This window comes from Mytilus edulis, chromosome 5, assembly GCF_963676685.1.
Source record: "Mytilus edulis chromosome 5, xbMytEdul2.2, whole genome shotgun sequence".
NCBI classification, from domain to species: Eukaryota; Metazoa; Mollusca; class Bivalvia; order Mytilida; family Mytilidae; genus Mytilus; species Mytilus edulis.
This window is the reverse complement of record NC_092348.1, coordinates 34831078-34851811: the sequence shown is the minus strand read 5'-3', so window position 1 is coordinate 34851811 and position 20734 is coordinate 34831078. Positions and strand designations below refer to the sequence as shown.

At 31.7% G+C, this 20734-nt stretch overlaps 1 protein-coding gene across 1 annotated transcript in view; it reads right to left on the bottom strand.

The window, feature by feature from the left end:
• The window catches only part of LOC139523524 (uncharacterized), a 34599-nt gene extending 21543 nt beyond the window's left edge, over positions 1–13056 (bottom strand). The window contains exons 1-7 of the mRNA XM_071317593.1: positions 12877–13056; positions 12117–12176; positions 9708–10019; positions 8998–9061; positions 8503–8636; positions 4588–4668; positions 4159–4227 (exon numbers count right to left, since the gene is read on the bottom strand). Of these exons, the coding sequence (XP_071173694.1) occupies positions 4159–4227; positions 4588–4668; positions 8503–8636; positions 8998–9061; positions 9708–10019; positions 12117–12171 (715 nt within the window). The 5' untranslated portion in view covers positions 12172–12176; positions 12877–13056. The remainder of the gene's footprint in view (positions 1–4158; positions 4228–4587; positions 4669–8502; positions 8637–8997; positions 9062–9707; positions 10020–12116; positions 12177–12876) is intronic.
• Between the last annotated feature and the right edge of the window lie 7678 nt (positions 13057–20734).

Genomic DNA, 20734 nt, shown 5'->3' with positions numbered 1-20734 from the left:
AACATTTTAGATAAGATAAGGAAAAAAAGCTTCATCAGCAACATTTTATATTGGCAAATTTCCAATGAAGTTATTTACATAAAGTTATTGGCAAATAAAAATAGAAAATGACATCATAGTCATGTCTGGCAAATATTCTATACAAAGAAAGATAACTCCAATTGAAAATTAATTGCTATTGCACAATATTGTGCAATTAGATATTTCTTGCTATTGTGCAATACTGTGCAATTGAAAATTTCTTGCTATTGCACAATACTTGATATGGAATCCTGATTTGGACCAACTTGAAAACTGGGCCCATAATCAAAAATCAAAGTACATGTTTAGATAAAGCATATCAAAGAACCCCAAGAATTTAATTTTTGTTAAAATCAAACTTAGTTTAATTTTGGACCCTTTAGACCTTAATGTAGACCAATTTGAAAACTGGACCAAAAATTAAGAATCTACATACACAGTTAGATTTGGCATATCAAAGAACCCATTTATTCAATTTTTGATGAAATCAAACAAAGTTTAATTTTGGACCCCCATTTGGACCAACTTGAAAACTAGGCCAATAATTAAAAATCTAAGTACATTTTTAAATTCAGCATATCAAAAAACCCAAGGATTCAATTTTTGTTAAAATCTAACTAAGTTTAATTTTGGACCCTTTGGACCTTAATGTAGACTAATTTGAAAACGGGACCAAAAATTAAGAATCTACATACATAGTTAGATTCGGCATATCAAAGAACCCCAATTATTCAATTTTTGATGAAATCACACAAAGTTCAATTTTGGACCCTTTGGGCCCCTTAATCCTAAACTGTTGGGACCAAAACTCCCAAAATCAAACCCAACCTTTCTTTTATGGTCATAAACCTTGTGTTTAAATTTCATAGATTTCTATTTACTTATACTCAAGTTATGGTGCAAAAACCAAAAATAATGCTTATTTGGGCCCTTTTTGGCCCCTAATTCATAAACTGTTGTGACCTCAACTCCAAAAATCAATCCCAACCTTCCTTTTGTGGTCATAAACCTTGTGTTAAAATTTCATTGATTTCTATTTACTTATACTAAAGTTATTGTGCGAAAACCAAGAATAATGCTTATTTGGGCCCTTTTTTGGCCTTTAATTCCTAAACTGTTGGAACCAAAACTCCCAAAATCAATCCCAACCTTCCTTTTGTGGTCATAAACCTTGTGTCAAAATTTCATAGATTTCTATCCACTTAAACTAAAGTTATAGTGCGAAAACCAAGAAAAAGCTTATTTGGGCCCTTTTTGGCCCCTAATTCCTAAAATGTTGGGACCAAAACTCCCAAAATCAATCCCAACCTTCCTTTTGTGGTCATAAACCTTGTGTTAAAATTTCAAAGATTTCTATTCACTTTTACTAAAGTTAGAGTGCGAAAACTATAAGTATTCGGACGATGACGACGACGACGATGACGATGACGACGACGATGACGACGCCAACGTGATAGCAATATATGACGAAAAATTTTTCAAATTTTGGGGTCGTATAAAAATGAATCATACAAAACAGTTTTTATTACTGGTGAAATAATAAGATAGATCAGGGCTCACACTACTTCAGAATCATAGGGAGAAGTGACTTCTCTTTCTGAAACTGATAGGGAGAAGTGCCGAGATTTGAAAGAGAAGTGCTCCTTCGCAGGCTGCCCTACAATGATTGGATTTTACTATAGTATAAAGGGTCATATGTAAAGAATGTTCTTTTTATATTGTTCAATTCATATCTGAGTATACAATTAAAGCAACTGTTCAAATTCAAAGTTGGTGAAGTTTAGGTTCTTGTGAGAAACTACCAATAAAATATCTAGCACTAAAAAGATTTTTTTTTTATGTCAAAAAGGTAAAAAATTATGATATATATATATATATCAATTAAAATTTAATTAAAAACTATCTTGTGTATGAAATTCTGTGTTTCTCATCAAAAGATATATACAAAGTTAAGCTGGGCCATAATAAATTGAATTAGTATAATAGTCTCAGTTAAGCAACTTTAATCAATATTTTGAAACAATCCATATAATAAATTATATGGAATCAATTAGAAGTAACAAAAAGTCTATTAATGTGTGTGGAATGCGGGATCAATATTCTTCTGTCAACTGTTCCATCCATGCGTCCATAGTTATTATTGTAAAAATACGGATTTCTTTCATAGCTGGTCCGGTTCCGATCTGTAGTTAGAAACGGTCAATGGTGGACAAATGCAAGAAAATTTTACAAAAATAAACGATTTTTGACAAGCTATTTGGAAACAAACATGACGTTTTTAATGCAATAAATGGAATAAACATTTACTGGAGACAACTTTTATCACGTTTAAAGGAAGTAACAACCTTATTTTGCCGCCGAAAATTAGGTTGATGTACGTTTTTGAGTAACAAGCACCGGAAGTGCATGAAGTTATAACCAGATGCTCCGCAGGGCCAACTTTATACGATTGCAGAGTTGGGGCAAGTATGGACACAATATTCAAGCTTGATACAGCTCTGAATTTGGATTGTGATTAAATAGTTGACACAACACAGGTTTCTGACACATAATGAATGTGGTCTAAGAACTTAAACTTAAAAACTTTAAATTTTAAATTGGACATTACCTATTATGGTCCAATATCAAAAATCTAAATACATGGTTAGATTAAGAATATATCAAAGAAACCCATATATACAATTTTTGTTGAAATCAAACAAAGTTTAATTTTAGACCACAATTTGGACCAACTTGAAAACTGGGCCCATAACAAAAATTATAAGTACATGTTTAGATTCAGCATATCAAAGAACCCCAAAATTCAGTTTTTGTTGAAATCAAACAAAGTTTAATTGTGGACCACGATTTGGACCAACTTGAAAACTGGGCCCATAATAAAAAATCTTAGTACATGTTTAGATTCAGCATATCAAAAAAACCCAAGAATTTAATTTTTGTTGAAATCAAACAAAGTTTAATTGTGGACCACGATTTGGACCAACTTAAAAACTGGGCCCATAATAAAAAATCTTAGTACATGTTTAGATTCAGCATATCAAATAAACCCAAGAATTCAATTTTTGTTGAAATCAAACAAAGTTTAATTTTGGACCCCAATTTGGACCAACTTGAAAACTGGGTCAATAATCAAAAATCTAAATATATGTTTAGATTTGGCATATCAAAGAACCCCAATTATTAAATTTTTGATGAAATCAAATAAAGTTCAATTTTGGACCCTTTATACCTCAATGTTGACCAATCTGATAACCAGGCCCAAACATCAAAAATCTAAATACATGGTCAGATTAAGCATATATCAAAGAACCCCATATATACAATTTTTGTTGAAATCAAACAAAGTTTAATTGTGGACCCAAATTTGGACCAACTTGAAAACTGGGCCAATAATAAAAAATCTAAGTACATGTTTAGATTCAGCATATCAAAGAACCCCAAGAATTCAATTTTTGTTAAAATCAAACTTAGTTTTATTTTGGACCCTTTTCACCTTAATGTAGACTAATTTGAAAATGAGACCAAAAATTAAGAATCTACATACACAGTTAGATTTGGCATATCAAAGAACCCCAATTATTCAATTTTTGATGAATTCAAACAAAGTTTAATTATAGACCCTTTGGGCCCTTAATTCCTAAATTGTTGGACCTCAACTCCCAAAATCAATCCCAATCTTCCTTTTGTGTTCAATTATTATTAAAGAACTTAAGACTATTGTATGTGTTCTGCTATTTTACAATCCAAGATATAAGATGACACCCAATTATAGGTTCAGTGCATACTTTATATATAATGTGAATAAGAACCCCAATGTTGTTTGTACTGATAAGGAACTATCTAATAAGCAATGATTGGTTTAAAAAAAAATAAAAAACAGAATTAAATTCAGAAAGGTTGATGTTCCATAACTGAAGTCAAAACTCAAAAGGCCATCTCATCTCCAAGGAAATGACATAAGTCAATGGTAATACAAGTGCATACCAAATATCAATGACTTATCAAAAGCGGTTCCCCTTAAAACAACTGAATCCTGAAAACTATGTTGGAAACAGTATGTCTAAGTCCAATTCCATAACTCCATTGCAAGAGAGACAATTACAATACTTTTCATTTATACATGCAAAGATTACATACCTAAATTTCCATCATTTTGCTGTGAAGTTAATAAAGCATCTTCTTCAGTTTCCCTAGCAACACATGTTCCTAAAAATAGAACACTACAACCTTTATTGCTATTTTTTTAATGTATTTCTGGGTTGTTTTTTTTTTAACTTTTATCACGCAAATCTACGTTTATATATCCTTTGTTTTCAAATGTATGGGCTTGAAGGGTTTTAATGTATGTAAACCTAAAAAAAGAATTTCGGATGCACAAAATTTATAAAGTATTATCATCATTTCAGGTATCAGAATAAATTTATTTATCATATACTTAGAGTTAATAACATGTTTCTTTTATAATATGATAATAACATTAAATTTACGAACTTTCCTTCTTCTTCAGAATGGCGTTATAAAGAGCAAAATATAAAGTTGTAGGATAATAACTTTCTAGTTACAAACCTCCATTTGAATGACGACTAACATATCCATTAGGCTGTTGAAGAAAACTGCCTGTTTCTTTCTTTTCTTCTAATCCTAACTCTAAAAAAGTCATAATTTATTAGGTTTTTGGTCACTGTGAATGGTGTGGAAGTACAATTTCAGTTTTAATCCATGAAGTGTTATAAAAGAAATGTGGTTACAAAACTTCTTACAAACTGGGTGTGACCAGTGCTATAAAACTTACCTATAAACTAACTATACCCCTGTATTATTCAAGTCACAGGATTACTCAGAGCTAAATAAATAGGTATAGACACCTGATTTTTTCTGAAGACTGTATGTTTTCCTTAAGATGTCTTTTGGTATTTTTTGTCTTTGGGTTGCTGTATCATAGATGTTTACAATATAACTCTTTTTATAAATGTATTAACACTTTTGGTATTTAGCTGTTTTTTGTCTTTAAATGACCTAATATCTGCTCTAAATAACCTTCTAACTTTAAGCAACAATCACTATTTAATTGTGACATCCAATTTTCTATAATTATGATGCAAAAATTTATACAAGGGAGATTTTTACTCTATATGATGATTTGAAGAAAACAGGGACAATGCTGAAGTTCTACTTTTATGCCTTGGAATATACGTAATCAGATGCTTCGTAGGGCACAGCTTCATACGACCGCAGAGGTTGAACCCTGAACGGTTGGGGCAAGTATGGACACAACATTCAAGCTAGATTCAGCTCTAAATTTGGATTGTGATTAAATAGTTGACACAGCATAGGTTTTTGACACAGAATGAATGTGGTCTAATGAACTTAAATTTTTTTTTGCCTTTGAGCAATTCACTATGCTGTTGAATATTAATCCTCTCAAAAAAATGTTTGAAGAAATTTTCTTTTTATTTCTGAAATCTGAAATAAGAAAAATTGAACCCCTACCCCCCCCCCCCCCCCCAATTTTTTTTTCACATCCCCCTTTCCCTTACTCCAAAACCGATCTCAATTCAAATTTCTAATGGAGTTTGCAACAATAACTACTCATTTAAATACATCATAAAATATTAAAATGTAAAAAAAGTGCTTGTAATCACTGAATGGTAAAGATTGTTTTAATTTATTAGTTCGTAGTAAAAGTTAACATACATTGTATATATTGTATAAAGCAATGATTTGAGTTGATTCAACTAATATTCTGGACAAAGAAAGATAGCTCCAATTTTCAAAGAATATTTCATAAAGCATTGGTTTAAGGTGATTCAACAACCATTCTGGACAAATAAAGATAACTCCAATTTATTGTCTTGAAACTACAACAATCATGGCTAAAAATAAACAAAAATGCTTCATCAGCAACATTTTATATTGGAAAATTTTCAGTGAGTTTATTAAACTAAAAGTCATTGGCAAATTTCCAATATACATAATTTGAAAGCAGTTTAGGTGAGATAAACAAAAAAGCTTCATCAGCAACATTTTATATTGGCAAATTTCCAATGAAGTTCATTAAACTAAGTTATTGGCAAATTTCCAATGGAATTTATTAATAATAAAGTTTTTGGCAAATTTCCAATATACTTTAAAAGCAGTTTAGGTGAGATATTCAAATGAGTTTCAATTTCCAACCTTACACTGCTTTTAAATTATGTTTTATTTTGTACTTAAGTAATTGTCCATTAACCTTGAAACCCTTTTCCCCCTCTTTTTTGCACCTTATTCCCAGTTTGAGCCATAACTCCCAAAGACACTTCTTACCATCCCTTTTTGGTATTCCAATATCCAAAATCTAAATACATGGTTAGATTCAGCATATCAAAGAACCTCAAGAATTCAATTTTTGATGAAATCAAATAAAGTTCAATTTTGGACCCTTTAGACCTCACTGTGGACCAATTTGATAACTTGGCCCAAATATCATAAATCTAAATACATGGTTAGATTCAGCATATCAAAGAACCCCATATATTCAACTTTTGTTGAAATCAAACAAAGTTTAATTTTGGACCTCGATTTGGACCAACTTGAAAACTGGGCCTATAATAAAAAAACTAAGAACATGTTTAGATTCAGCATATCAAAGTACCCGAAGAATTAAATTTTTGTTAAAACTAAGTTTAATTTTGGACCCTTTGGACCTTAATGTAGACCAATTTGAAAACGGGACCAAAAATTTAAGAATCTAAATACACGGTTAGATTCGGCATATCAAAGAACCCCAATAGTTCAATTTTTGATGAAATCAAACAAAGTTTAATTTTGGACCCTTTTGGACCCTAATTCCAAAACTCCCAAAATCAATCCCAACCTTCCTTTCATGGTCATAAACCTTGTGTTTAAATTTCATAGATTTCTATTTAGTTATACTAAAGTTAGAGTACAAAAACAACGATGACGACAACGACGCCAACATCATATCAATATACGACCAAAAAATTTTTTGCGGTCGTATAAAAATGAAAATTAAAAAAAATCTTGTCTCACTTTTTTCCCTTTTTATGGACAGTAACGTTTAATGTACATGGAGTTGTAGTGTATTAATAACTTTTAATTTAAAATGATGACCGAACAATAAATTAAATAACACATAGCTGAGAGCTAGGCCCTATGGTATGGCATGCCGTTTTTATATTTATTCAAATTTGAAGATATCTTATTTATTTAACAAGATATCTTATTAAGTATTAAGATATCTTTAATTTTTATAAGATATCTTATTTATTTAACAAGATATCTTATTAAGTATTAAGATATCTTTAATTTTTATAAGATATCTTATCTAATTTGAAAGTAAATAAGATATCTCTATTAGTTTATAAGATATCTCTATAAGTTAATAAGATATCCTATTAATTATCTTTATTAAATAAGATATCTTTATAACCAATTAAATAAGATATCTCTTTAAGTCAATAAGATATCTCTAAAAGTTTATAAGATATCTCTATTAGTTTATAAGATATCTCTATTAGTTTATAAGATATATCTATAAGTTAATAAGATATCTATATTAATTAATAAGATATCTTATAAAGTATATAAGATATCTTACTTCTTTATAAAGATATTTTTTAAATACATACTTTATAAGATATCTTATTAATTAATAGAGATATCTTATAAACTAATAGAGATATCTTATTAATTAATAGAGATATCTTATAAACTAATAGAGATATCTTATTAATTAATAGAGATATCTTATAAACTAATAGAGATATCTTATTAACTTATGGAGATATCTTATTAAGTAAATAAGATATCTCTATTATAAACTATATAAAAGATATCTTATATAGTTAATAAGATATCTTATAAATTAATAGAGATATCTTTATAAACATTTTAATAAGATATCTTATTTAATATATAAGATATCTTATTAAATAAATCAGATATCTCAATTAATATATAAGATATCTCATTTTGTTATTAAGATATCTCAATTAGTTTATAAGATATCTTATTTAACTAAATACGATATCTCGAAATTGAATAAATATAATAACGGCGTGCCATACTATGGTGATTGAATAAATTGTTTTCCTAACAACAAAATTGTCAAATTAGCTTTGATAGGAATTGACAATGTTCTCAATCCCCCTCTTAGCTTACTGTAAATTCAGAAATTATTGCAAGCATTTATTATTGCAAATTTGTCATTTTAGACTAAAATATGATTTTAATTTTTGCAATACCGGTATTGAGAAAAATCCTGTTTAATTCATAAAAGAAATAATCAAAATGCGAGTTTAAATTAATGTGATGATAGCCCTATTGCATTTTTGGCAATAATAAAATCACCACAATAATGTCTAAATTTACAGTATGTGTTATTCATATAACAAGTATATAATCATGATAATGGCAAATATGATTAATGTAACATTAATTGCTGTTTATAAGTAATACAAAAAAATCCATTAAAACACAAACTTCTGTTTTCTGTATTTCTCGTGATACCACATAATTTGCCTTTCAGTCCTTTAAGTTTTCCTTTACGGTGTAAAATTATTAACAGGATGACAATTACAGCAACAACAGCCAACACTGATAATGGGATAACATAACTGAAAAAAAATAAAGGAAATTCATGTAGCAACATTTGTACACAATACAATAACATATATATCATATATATCTTTAAAAAAATTCTGTTTGCGTTTTTGTATTTTATTGTGTTGAATGGTCATCAATCAGTTGATCTCTCATAACACTATCATAATCTTTAAAAAACAATCTAAGTAATGAATTGGGTAACTTTGTATCTTATATTTTATAAAGATATCAACATAACATGATAGATGGGATATCTTTTCTCTAATAATTAATTTGCAGCACTATGATATTTTAAAATTAACTTTTTAATTTACAAAAAACTCAGGTATTTCAACAAATGATTAAAAAGGTTTTCCCTTAATTTTGACTTACACTTTTGAAGTGTTAGTTCCCTCTCTTTCTCCTTTACTAGGCTTCACAGTCTGTCTTACCAGTACTGAGAAAAAGAAGTAAATCAGAAAATTCACTAGTTTAAGTTATATTTGTACATTGTATATAAGTACTGAAATAGAGTCTTATCCTAGATCATCTCCTTAATAATCTTTTACAACCACTTTCAGTATTTCAGTATAATTATGATGAGACTTAGAAAATATTACTGTAAATTCAGAAATTATTGTGTTCACCTATTATTGCGAATTTATTTTTTGCGATATTGTGAAAAATCCTGTCTAATTCATATAAAAAATTTCAATATGCGAGTTAAAATGATTTCTATTTTAACCCAGTCGCATTTTTCGCAATAATAAAAACATAGCAATAAATAATTTCTGAACATCTTGGGAAATACCATTAATGGCTGTATTGATGACCTGTTAAAATATTCTTGTAAACAAAATCAGAAAGATCTAGATGCTGTCAGAATGGTACTTTAACATGCAGTTACAGTTTACCAGTTTGTTATAAATATTTTTTGTTAAGTAGATTGAATTCATGTTACTTTACAACCAATGAGCTTTATTACAATTTGTGTTTATTAAATCTTTTACTTAAAATACAATGTCAAGGAAAATGGCTGCAATGAATACACATTTTTTTTCCAATTGATTGAGAGGCAATACAACTAAATGATTTCAACAAACCTTCAAAAGCATCTTCTTTTTTCAATAGAACTTTTCCTGATGTTTGAAATCCATAAGTACATTCATAAGTCACATTCAAATCAGCTATTGTCACCTTATTAATGACCAAATCAAAGCCATTTTCTAGCATGGACATCTTATATTTCATAACATCCTCTTGATCAGGAGCACCATTTAATGTCAGCATTTTCTGCTTAGGTCCTCCTTCCCATCTTTTAATCTTTCCTCCATCAATTGAATACTCTTCAGTGGTACAAAACAGTCTTAAGTTTTCTCCGTATGCTGATATTCTTTTATCAACTTTCCATTCCACTAAAATAAGCAAATTGCCAGGGCTTGTCATGAATTCACATGTACATGTATTAAGAAAACAAAACATATATAAAATGAATGGGGAATGTGTCCATAGGGATACAGATGATGCCCCCGCTAGCATATAAAAGCATATAGCATATAAAGGGACATAACTCAAGAACTGTAAAAGTGAAGCTGACAAAATTTGAACTTCAACTGAGTTAAGCGGTACATTTTTAATAAGCGTTATATATACATTTCATTAAATCAAATTCAGACAAACTTAGGTAAAGAGAACAGAAAAAAAAAAATTCAGCAATTTTTTCATTTGTTAAGAGGCATAACCAGCTGATAACCCCAGAATGGTAATCAAAGTGCTTGTAAGCACTGAATGGTAAAGATTGCTTTAATCTATAAGTTGGTAGTAAAATTGAATATGGCATTGTATAAAGCATTGGTTTTAGTTGATTCAACTACCATTCTGGACAAAAAAAGATAACTCCAATTTTCAAAGAATATTTTAAAAAGCATTGATTGTAGTTGATTCAACTATAATCATAGACAAAGGAAGATAACTCCAATTTAAAAAAAAATTACTTAATGATTGATATTTTTGAAATTTTTCAGCAATTTTTCCATTTGAAAAGGGCATAACTCTAGAACAGTAGTTGTGACGGCACCAACATTTAAACTTGATCTGTATGTTGTGGTAATAAGCTTCATAAAATTTGGTTGAGGCAAACTTAAGTTAGAGAACTGAAACGAAAAACACCCCAAAAATCCAAACATAATCTGTATTAAGGGTTAATTAGCATTGAGTATAAGTTTCATAACATTTGGTTGAGTCTTAGTCTCAAACTAAAGTTAGAGAATGGAAACCAACTTTGGGACATACGTACAGACGGACAAGGGTAACCCTCAATGCCCCCTCGGCTATGGTGGGGGCATAAAAAAATGTCAAAAGCCATGAAAGGCAGGATTTACAAAAAATATGTGTGTTTGTTTTTAATGGAAGAAGTTATATAATGATATAACTATGTGAAGCACATTTTTCGATGTTGTTAAACAAACCTCACATGAAGATTTGGCCAGATTTATGAGCTAATAAATAATGTGACCATCACCCACAAAACCATCAAAATAAAATATATCTAATATAGTACACATGAAACAGTGACAAAATCAATGGAAAAAACTTAAATCTCAAATTCAAAAATATTTTTCTAAAAAAAATTATTTTTAAAAACAGCCTTGAACTTTTGATCTATTGACCTATTGACCCAAAATTCAAAAGCTTTATTCCTTCCCTGTAATGTTTACCTACATATGGTTCAATCAAGAAAATGATACTCAAGTAATCATACTGTAACCTAATGTTTGTTACAAAATTATTGACAGACAGAATGAGACTGATTGGCAGTACCAAACTTTTTTTGGAAAGATCATTAAAAAAAAATGCTTTGCTGAGCGCAGACTAATATTATAGTTACAAGAGGTCGAACACTGAACAGTTGGGGCAAATTAAGACACAATATTCAAGCTTGATACTGTCTGAATTTGGATTGTGATCAAACTTTGACTTAATATAGGTTTCTCACACTCAATAAATGTGGTCAAAGATCATGTTGGAGGTAATTACCCCCAAACTCAATAACAGCCTTCCCTTTGTGGTATGGAAGTTGGAACCTTTTGATACAATTTCAGAGAGATATAATACACTTTCACACATTTTTTGGTCCAGAACCTACAAATTTGCTTCTTTTTGGCCCCATATTCCTAAACTGTTGGTACCATGACCCCCAAATCAATCCCAAATTAACTTCCTTTTGTGGCATTGAACTTTTAGTAAAATTTCGATTCTTTTACACTTAAGTTATTGTCCAGGAGCCAAATGTGTCTTCTGATGACGACGACACAAAAGAGGAGGACATCATAGCATTATACAAACGTATAAAAATCAACAATTAGCCTTAGGGTTGAATCATGTGGATTATTTAATTGATGACTGATTCACAGGCTTTTCTTTAAATAACATAAAACAATCTTAATTTTTTGGTCATTGAAGTGTTTTCAATTAATTCACAAATATCCTTATACATAAATTTTCAAACTTACCTTTAGCAAAGATTAAGACCACAAAATTAAAAAGACAGAGTATTCTTTTATCCATTTTACCTGTATAAAAAAACAATTCAGATTTCAAAATCATGAAAATGTTAATGAAATTAATATTTAGACTTAAAAAAAAATGACTTATATAGATGTACATTTTGTAGCTACTGCTTGGACTTGAATACTTTTCATTTCCTATTGTTAATAATTCATTTTTAGATGGTAACGTTCCCTTGTCACCATCTTATGGTGTTTATATATCTCAACTTGTTTGATTCGCTCGTGTTTGTAACAACATATTAGATTTTAACAATAGCATTACTGAACAATTATTACACCAGGGTATTTCGATACAACAAACTAGTAAATTTTATCATTGCTACAAGAACATCATTCGTGAATATAAATCAACATATAGCTATAGACTTATATGTTCAGGTATTTCACATCCAATCTTTTTAGGTAATATAACATGATTTAAAAAAATATATAATTAAAACAAAGAGACTTTACACATTAATGCATTAATCCCTTTTGAGATTTTGTATCCGGAACAATTTATCTGATTAAGCCACAAAAGAATATCAAGTTTTACCCTAGTCCAAATAATTATGATGTCTGGCAAGGCTTTTTTAATTTTTTTCTGGGACGCCTTCCTAGGACGTCTGGAAGGCGTCCCAGAAAAAAAAAAAAAAATAGCCTTGCCAGACGTCATAATTATTTGGACTAGTTTTACCCTAAAAATTAAGATTTATATACATGCCTTTTCTACATTTCTGCTAAACTGCTAAATTCTAGTCCTGTAGCTTGCAAAAAGAACAAGTCAGGTGTAATTATCGATTTGTCTAAAGTGCCCAAAAAAACACCATTCAATCACACTCTAGTTATTTTTTTCTCTCAAAGTCTCCACGTCTTGCTACTCGAAATATAGTATGGGTTAGATAAAAAGTACCTAATCTAAATATAGAAAGTTTATAAAAACAATTACGGAATGGATATGGGTCAGTCTTGCCACTAGACAAAGTATTGAAATTAATTCTAAAATAGAAAATATGGAAAAAAAATAAAACTTACTGTGAATTAGATTATAGATTCTCTACTAAAGAAATATTTGAATCAATATCTAAACTCAAAAGCGGTAAAGCCTCAGGTCTGGATGGTATACCTAATGAGATACTAGAAGGCAGGAAGTTTAGTTCTGAATTCTTTAATTCAGAAACTGTTTAACCATGTTAACCATGATGTATTTTCATCTGGTATATATATATCCAATGCAGTGGTCATCAGTTTATTCATCTGCTGTTTTAAAGTCTGGTGAAACAAGTCCAAGTAAAACAGATATTCGGTGAAAAGCTCATTAGAGCTTATGTTTGTATTGTTTGTCAATATGCCGAATCCAAATAAAGTTTTACTTACTTACTTAGATAATTATCGTGGCCTCACTGGCGGATCTAGAAATTTTTATAAGTGGGGGCCCACTGACTACGCTAAGAGGGGGCCCGCTCCAGTCACGCTTCAGTGATTCCCTATATAAGCAACCAATTTTTTTCCCAAAAAGGGGGGGGGGGGGGGCCCGGGCCCCCTGGGCCCTCCTCTAAATCCTCCTCTGTGTTGGTAAATTGTTTAACTCTGTTTTGAACAACATACTGGGATAATTTTTTGGTCAGTAAAAGAATCAGTGATTAATCCATGTCAAATTGGATTTTCAAAAAAATGTAGACCATCTGATCATGTTTTTGTTTTAAAAACCATTATTGATAAATATATTAGTAAAAAAAAGGGGGGGGGGGGGCGGGGGAGTAAACTATTTGCCTGTTTAGTAGATTTTAACGGGTAAGCGGAAGAAGGGATCCCGTAGACCGCCCTACGTCACGATTCATGAACTTATGCATATTCTATTTATAGGCTATTTATAAACGATTCTAAAAATAGAATATTCTCAACATGTACAACTATTAAAAAAAACCCGATTCAAAATCATTAACTTTCATGTAACACGGTGAATTTGCTTTATTTATTTTTTTATCACATGAAAAAAAGGAAAATGTACCGCATTACAGTAGCATATATCATAGTACAAATATATAGACAGATAGACAGATTCCTTTTTAAAATACACATGATACATTTCATATAGATATGATAAACAGTAGTACTTAGTGCCTTAATTATGTTGTAAAGACCTGCAAATGCCACATGCACGTGGTCCCATGGCTTTGGATATACTATGGAGTTAATAATATTTTTATTATCCGTTTAAAAGAGTATTTTTATGTAGGCAAATTGAAAAAAGATGTAGCTTACACATGTTTAACATGTTACACGTACTAAGGCTTTACAGGAGTGTGAGAGGGTGTTTAAACTGGTCTGCGTTTAAAGAAACGAATCTGTAATTTGACCCCCTGTTGTCTGACCATTCTACTATAGCTGGCCGTTCTATAGGAACCATTCTTACTTGTTTACAATAAAGCTACTGTTAGGGCGTTCTACAGGATTCCCTGGTCGTTCTACATGATCCCCTGTTGTCTGAACCTTATATATCTACTACAAAACGTTCTATAGGATCCCTTATATTGTTTGTTTATCATGTATACACTAAAGGACGTTCTACAGGATCCCCCTGGGCAGTCTACAGGATTCCTTGTTGTCTGAATATTATATATATATATCTACTATATAGTATATAGTATAGAACGTTCTATAGGAACAAGTTTTTGGTCAGGATTCTTCTGAAAAAGCTCATACCAAATTTATGAAATATATTCTTGGTGTAAACAGAAAGTCAAGTAATATAGCTGTAATTATGTCAGAGATTGGTAGATTTCCTATGTATTTTACTATAATTTTATCAATGTTAAAATATTGTCATAGACTGGAACGTTTGAAAAAAGGATTATTATTTGATGCATTTATATGTTGTAAACATACAGTTACATAGTTCTAATGTAAATACATGGTATTCTAGTATAGATTATATTCAGAGAGTTTGAATTACCAAATTTTGACCAATCAATTGGTTCTTTATGTCAGTATGTTAAAAATAAACTATGTAAGAGTTATTTCACATTTTGGAATAAACTGCATGAAGTATCAAACAATTAACTCCGAAAAAGGGAAAACATTGTTTTAAAAAAGAAAAATATTTAGAATTACAGGACTTAAAAAAAGACAGTCAATTTGTAAATTAAGAATAAGCGCTCACTCTTTAAAAATTGAGACAAACAGAAATTCAAAAAAACATGTAGAAAGATCTGAGCGTCTTTGATCTAACTGCTCACTCGGTAAAGTTGAAGATGAGCTTCATTTTTTATTAGAATGCCCTCTTTATGATATTCAAAGGGACGATTGTTTCCAAGACATTTCTAACAATTGTTATAATTTTAAAAAAATTAAATAAATCTTCTAAATTTTATGGCTCTTGACCCAAGAAAATGTTACTCTTATGGAAAAACTGGGCTGTTATATTGGTGACTTTTTTTTAATTAAGGAGATCAGATATGAACACTGACACTAAGTCAAGTAAACAATTTGAAAATAAATACATATATAATGTAATTTTATTATTCTTTTATTCACAATATATATGTGGTTTTTGGCTTGATTCTGACCAATGCTTATATTCCAAATATATATGTATATGCCTCTATTATTGTTGTTGTTACCAATTATGTAAATCAATTGTATCTGATTCTATGCCCTTTATGGGCCCTGTAATTTTTGGAAAAAATATATTAGGGTCCCATATTGTTTGTTTATCATGAATATAATAAAGGGCGTGTTCTCCAGATCCCCTGTTGTCTGAACATAATATATTAACTATAGAACGTTCTTTGGGATACCCTATTGTTTGTTTCTGATGTATCTACTAGGCTAAGAGAACGTTCTATAGAATCCCCTGTTGTTTGTTTATCATGTTTATACTAGAGGACTCTCTACTGGATCCCTTGGTTGGTCTGTGGGATCCCCTGTTTCCTCAAAATTATATATAAACTATAGAACGTTCTATAGGATACCCTATTGGTTGTTTTTGATGTATCTAATAGGCTAAGAGAACGTTCTACAGGATCCCCTGTTGTTTGTTTTTCAAGTGTATACTATAGGGCGTTCTACAGGATCCCATAGGCGGTCTACAGTATCCCCTGTTGTTTGTTTTTCAAGTATATACTATAGGGCGTTCTACAGGATCCCCTAGGCGGTCTACAGGATCCCCTGTTTTCTCAACATTATATATCTACTATAAGACGTTCTATAGGTTCCCCTGTTGTTTGTTTATCAAGTAAATACAATAAGACTTTCTACGGGATCCCTTGGTCGGTCTGGTGGATCCCCTGTTTTCTCAACATTATTGTTTACTATAAGACGTTCTACAGGATCCCATGTTGTTTGTTTTTCAAGTATATACTATAGGGCGTTCTACAGAATACTTGAGCGATCTACAGGATACCCTGTTTATAAAAATTATGCATTTAAGATAATACTTTCAATAGGTTCCCCTGTTGTTTGTTTATCATGTATATACTATAAAGCTTTCTATAGGATCCCTTGGTTGGTCTACAGGATCTTCTCTTTTCTCAACATTATTTATCTACTATAAGACGTTCTATAGGGTCCCCTGTTGTTTGTTGTTCATGTTTATACTATAGGGCGTTCTACAGTATCCCCTGGGCGGTCATCAGGATCCCCTGTTTTCTCAACATTATATATTCATAAAATCATATGGTCGCTAACAATCGATTCTCTACAAATAAAGAATAATTTCACATAAGTAAAAATACATAAATTATAATCAGATACATGTTTAAGTGTTCACATTAACTAAACAAACAATAAAAACCATTTCATTCATGTATCATAAGTTCTCTCATAAGTTAAATCACGTTTAAAATAATAATTAAAAGTTACGCATATTTCTAATAAATAGTATACAATGTTTTCTCTCTTTAAATAAGTTTTGATGTAATAAAAAGATAGTATACATAAAAAGTTTCTTACCAACTATAATCTGTCTAATAAAAAACAATGTGCATCCGTATGTAATCAAATAAAGTATAGACGACGAAGCGCACGTCAAAGGCGTAACGTCATAAAACAGAAACGGGAAAATGTGTTGTTCAAAAGAGCGCAACGTTACATTAGCGCTTTCATAAATAAATAGTAAAAACTGAGTTTCGTATTCTTACAAAAATAAATGAATACGTTAGTTAAACAGTGAATAAATAATAAACTTATATTTAAAATTTGAATATTTCAAATCTTACATCTACTATAGGACGTTCTATAGGATCCCCTGTTGTTTGTTTTTCAAGTGTATACTATAGGACGTTCTACAGGATCCCCTAGGCGGTCTACAGGATCCCCTGTTATCTCAACATTATATATCTACTATAGGACGTTCTATATAGGGCCCCCTGTTGTTTGTTGTTCATGTTTATACTAAAGGGCGTTCTACAGTATCCCCTGGGCGGTCTGCAGGATCCCCTGTTTTCTCAACATTATTTATCTACTATAAGACGTTCTATAGGATCCCCTGTTGTTTGTTTTTCAAGTGTATACTATATGGCGTTCTACAGGATCCCCTGTTTTCTCAACATAATATATCTACTATATGACGTTCTATAGGGCCCCCTGTTGTTTTTTGTTCATGATTATACTATATAGGTCGTTCTACAGTATCCCCTGGGCGGTCTGCAGGATCCCCTGTTTTCTCAACATTATTTATCTACTATAAGACGTTCTATAGGATCCCCTGTTGTTTGTTTTTCAAGTGTATACTATATGGCGTTCTACAGGATCCCCTGTTTTCTCAACATTATATATCTACTATATGACGTTCTATAGGGCCCCTGTTGTTTGTTGTTCATGATTATACTATATAGGTCGTTCTACAGTATCCCCCTGGGCGGTCTGCAGGATCCCCTGTTTTCTCAACATTTTTTATCTACTATAAGACGTTCTACAGGATCCCCTGTTGTTTATTTTTCAAGTATATACTATAGGGAGTTCTATAGGATCCCCTGTTGTCTTAACATCATATATCTACTATAGGACGTTCATATGATTCCCAGTTGATTGTTTTTCAAGTCTTTACTATAGGGCGTTCTACATGATCCCCTGGACGGTCTACAGGGTCCCCTGTTGTTTATGAAAATTATGCATTTAAGATAGGACCTTCTAAATGTTCCCCTGTTGTTTATTTATCATGTATATACTATAAGGCTTTCTATAGGATCACTTGGTTGGTCTGCAGGATCCCCTGTTTTCTCAACATTATTTATCGACTATAAGACGTTCTATATGATCTCCTCTTATTTGTTGTTCAGGTTTATACTATAGGCGTTCTACAGTATCCCCTGGGCGGTCTGCAGGATCCCCTGTTTTCTCAACATTATATATCTACTATATGACGTTCTATAGGGACCCCAATCTAATTAAAAACCGATCTCTCATGCTCCCGTTTTCTGATATGTCGCGCGACATATCAGAAAACGGGAGCATGAGAGATCGGTTTTCAATTAGATTGTAGGGACCCTAGTGTTTGTTTTTCATGTTTATACTATAGGGCGTTCTACAGTATCCCCTGGGCGGTCTGCAGAATCCCCTGTTTTCTCAACATTATATATCTACTATAAACAAAACCTTTGAATAGACTTATTAAGAAGGATATAGTTACGATACTGTTGTCAGGTCATTAAAGATTGCATATTTTGGCGTTAATATTGATTCACTTATAGGGTCTTTGCATCGGAACTAAACACATTTATTCAAAAACCAGTTGTTGGCATGACACGGGTTATGTTCTTCTCATATATTTTATGATGGTATGATACTAAACCCCTAACGGGAAGGATTGTGCCTGATGTTCATATGATGAAATCATAATCTTTCAGTCAGTTTAATTGAAGTCTGGAGCTGGCATGTCAGTTAACTGCTAGTAGTCTGTTGTTATTTATGTATTATTGTCATTTTGTTTATTTTCTTTGGTTACATCTTCTGACATCAAACTCGGACTTCTCTTGAACTGAATTTTAATGTGCGTATTGTTATGCGTCGTTTACTTTTCTACATTGGCTAGAGGTATAGGGGAGGGTTGAGATCTCACAAACATGTTTAACCCCGCCGCATGTTTGCGCCTGTCCCAAGTCAGGAGCATCTGGCCTTTGTTAGTCTTGTATTATTTTAATTTTAGTTTCTTATGTACAATTTGGAAATTAGTATGGCGTTCATTATCACTGAACTAGTATATATTTGTTTAGGGGCCAGTTGAAGGACGCCTCCCGGTGCGGGAATTTCTCGCTACATTGAAGACCTGTTGGTGACCTTCTGCTGTTGTTTTTTCTATGGTCGGGTTGTTGTCTCTTTGGCACATTCCCCATTTTCATTTTCAATTTTATAAGACGTTCTATATGATCCCCTGTTGTTTGGTGTTCAGGTTTATAATATAGGGCGTTCTACAGTATCCCCTGGGCGGTCTGCAGGATCCCCTGTTTTCTCAACATTATTTATCTACTGTAAGACGTTCTATAGGATCCCCTGTTGTTTGTATTTCAAGTGTATACTATAGGGCGTTCTACAGGATCACCTAGGCGGTCTACAGGATCTCCTGTTTTCTCAACATTATATATCTACTATAAGACATTCTATAGGATCCCCTGTTGTTTGTTGTTCAGGTTTATACTAGTACTATAGGGCGTTCTGCAGGATCCCCTGTTTTCTCAACATGATTTATCTACTGTAAGACGTTCTATAGGATCCCTTGTTGTTTGTTTTTCAAGTGTATACTATATGGCGTTCTACATGATCCCCTAGGCGGTCTACAGGATCCCCTGTTTTCTCAACAATATATATCTACTATATGACGTTCTATAGGGTCCCCTGTTGTTTGTTGTTCATGTTTATACTATATAGGTCGTTCTACAGTATCCCCCTGGGCGGTCTGCAGGATCCCCTGGGCGATCTGCAGGATCCCCTGTTTTCTCAACATTATATATCTACTATAGGACGTTCTATAGGATCTCCTGTTAGTTTTTTTTCAAGTGTATACTGTATGGCGTTCTACAGGATCCCCTAGGCGGTCTACAGGATCCCCTGTTTTTTCAACATTATATATCTACTATATGACGTTCTATAGGGCCCCCCTGTTGTTTGTTGTTCATTTTTATACTATAGGGCGTTCTACAGTATCCCCTGGGTGGTCAGCAGGATCCCCTGTTTTCTCAACATTATATATCTACTATAGGACGTTCTATAGGATCCCCTGTTGTTTGTTTTTTAAGTGTATACTATAGGGCGTTCTACAGGATCCCCTAGGCGGTCTACAGGATCCCGTGTTTTCTCAACATTATATATCTACTATAGGACGTGCTATAGGGCCCCCTGTTGTTTGTTGTTCATGTTTATACTATAGGGCGTTCTACAGTATCCCCTGGGCGGTCTGCAGGATCCCCTGTTTTCTCAACATTATTTATCTACTGTAAGACGTTCTATAGGATCCCCTGTTGTTTCTTTTTCAAGTTCATACAATATTGCGTTCTACAGGATCCCCTAGGCGGTCTACAGGATCACCTGTTTTCTCAACATTATATATATATACTATATGTCGTTCTATAGGGCCCCCTGTTGTT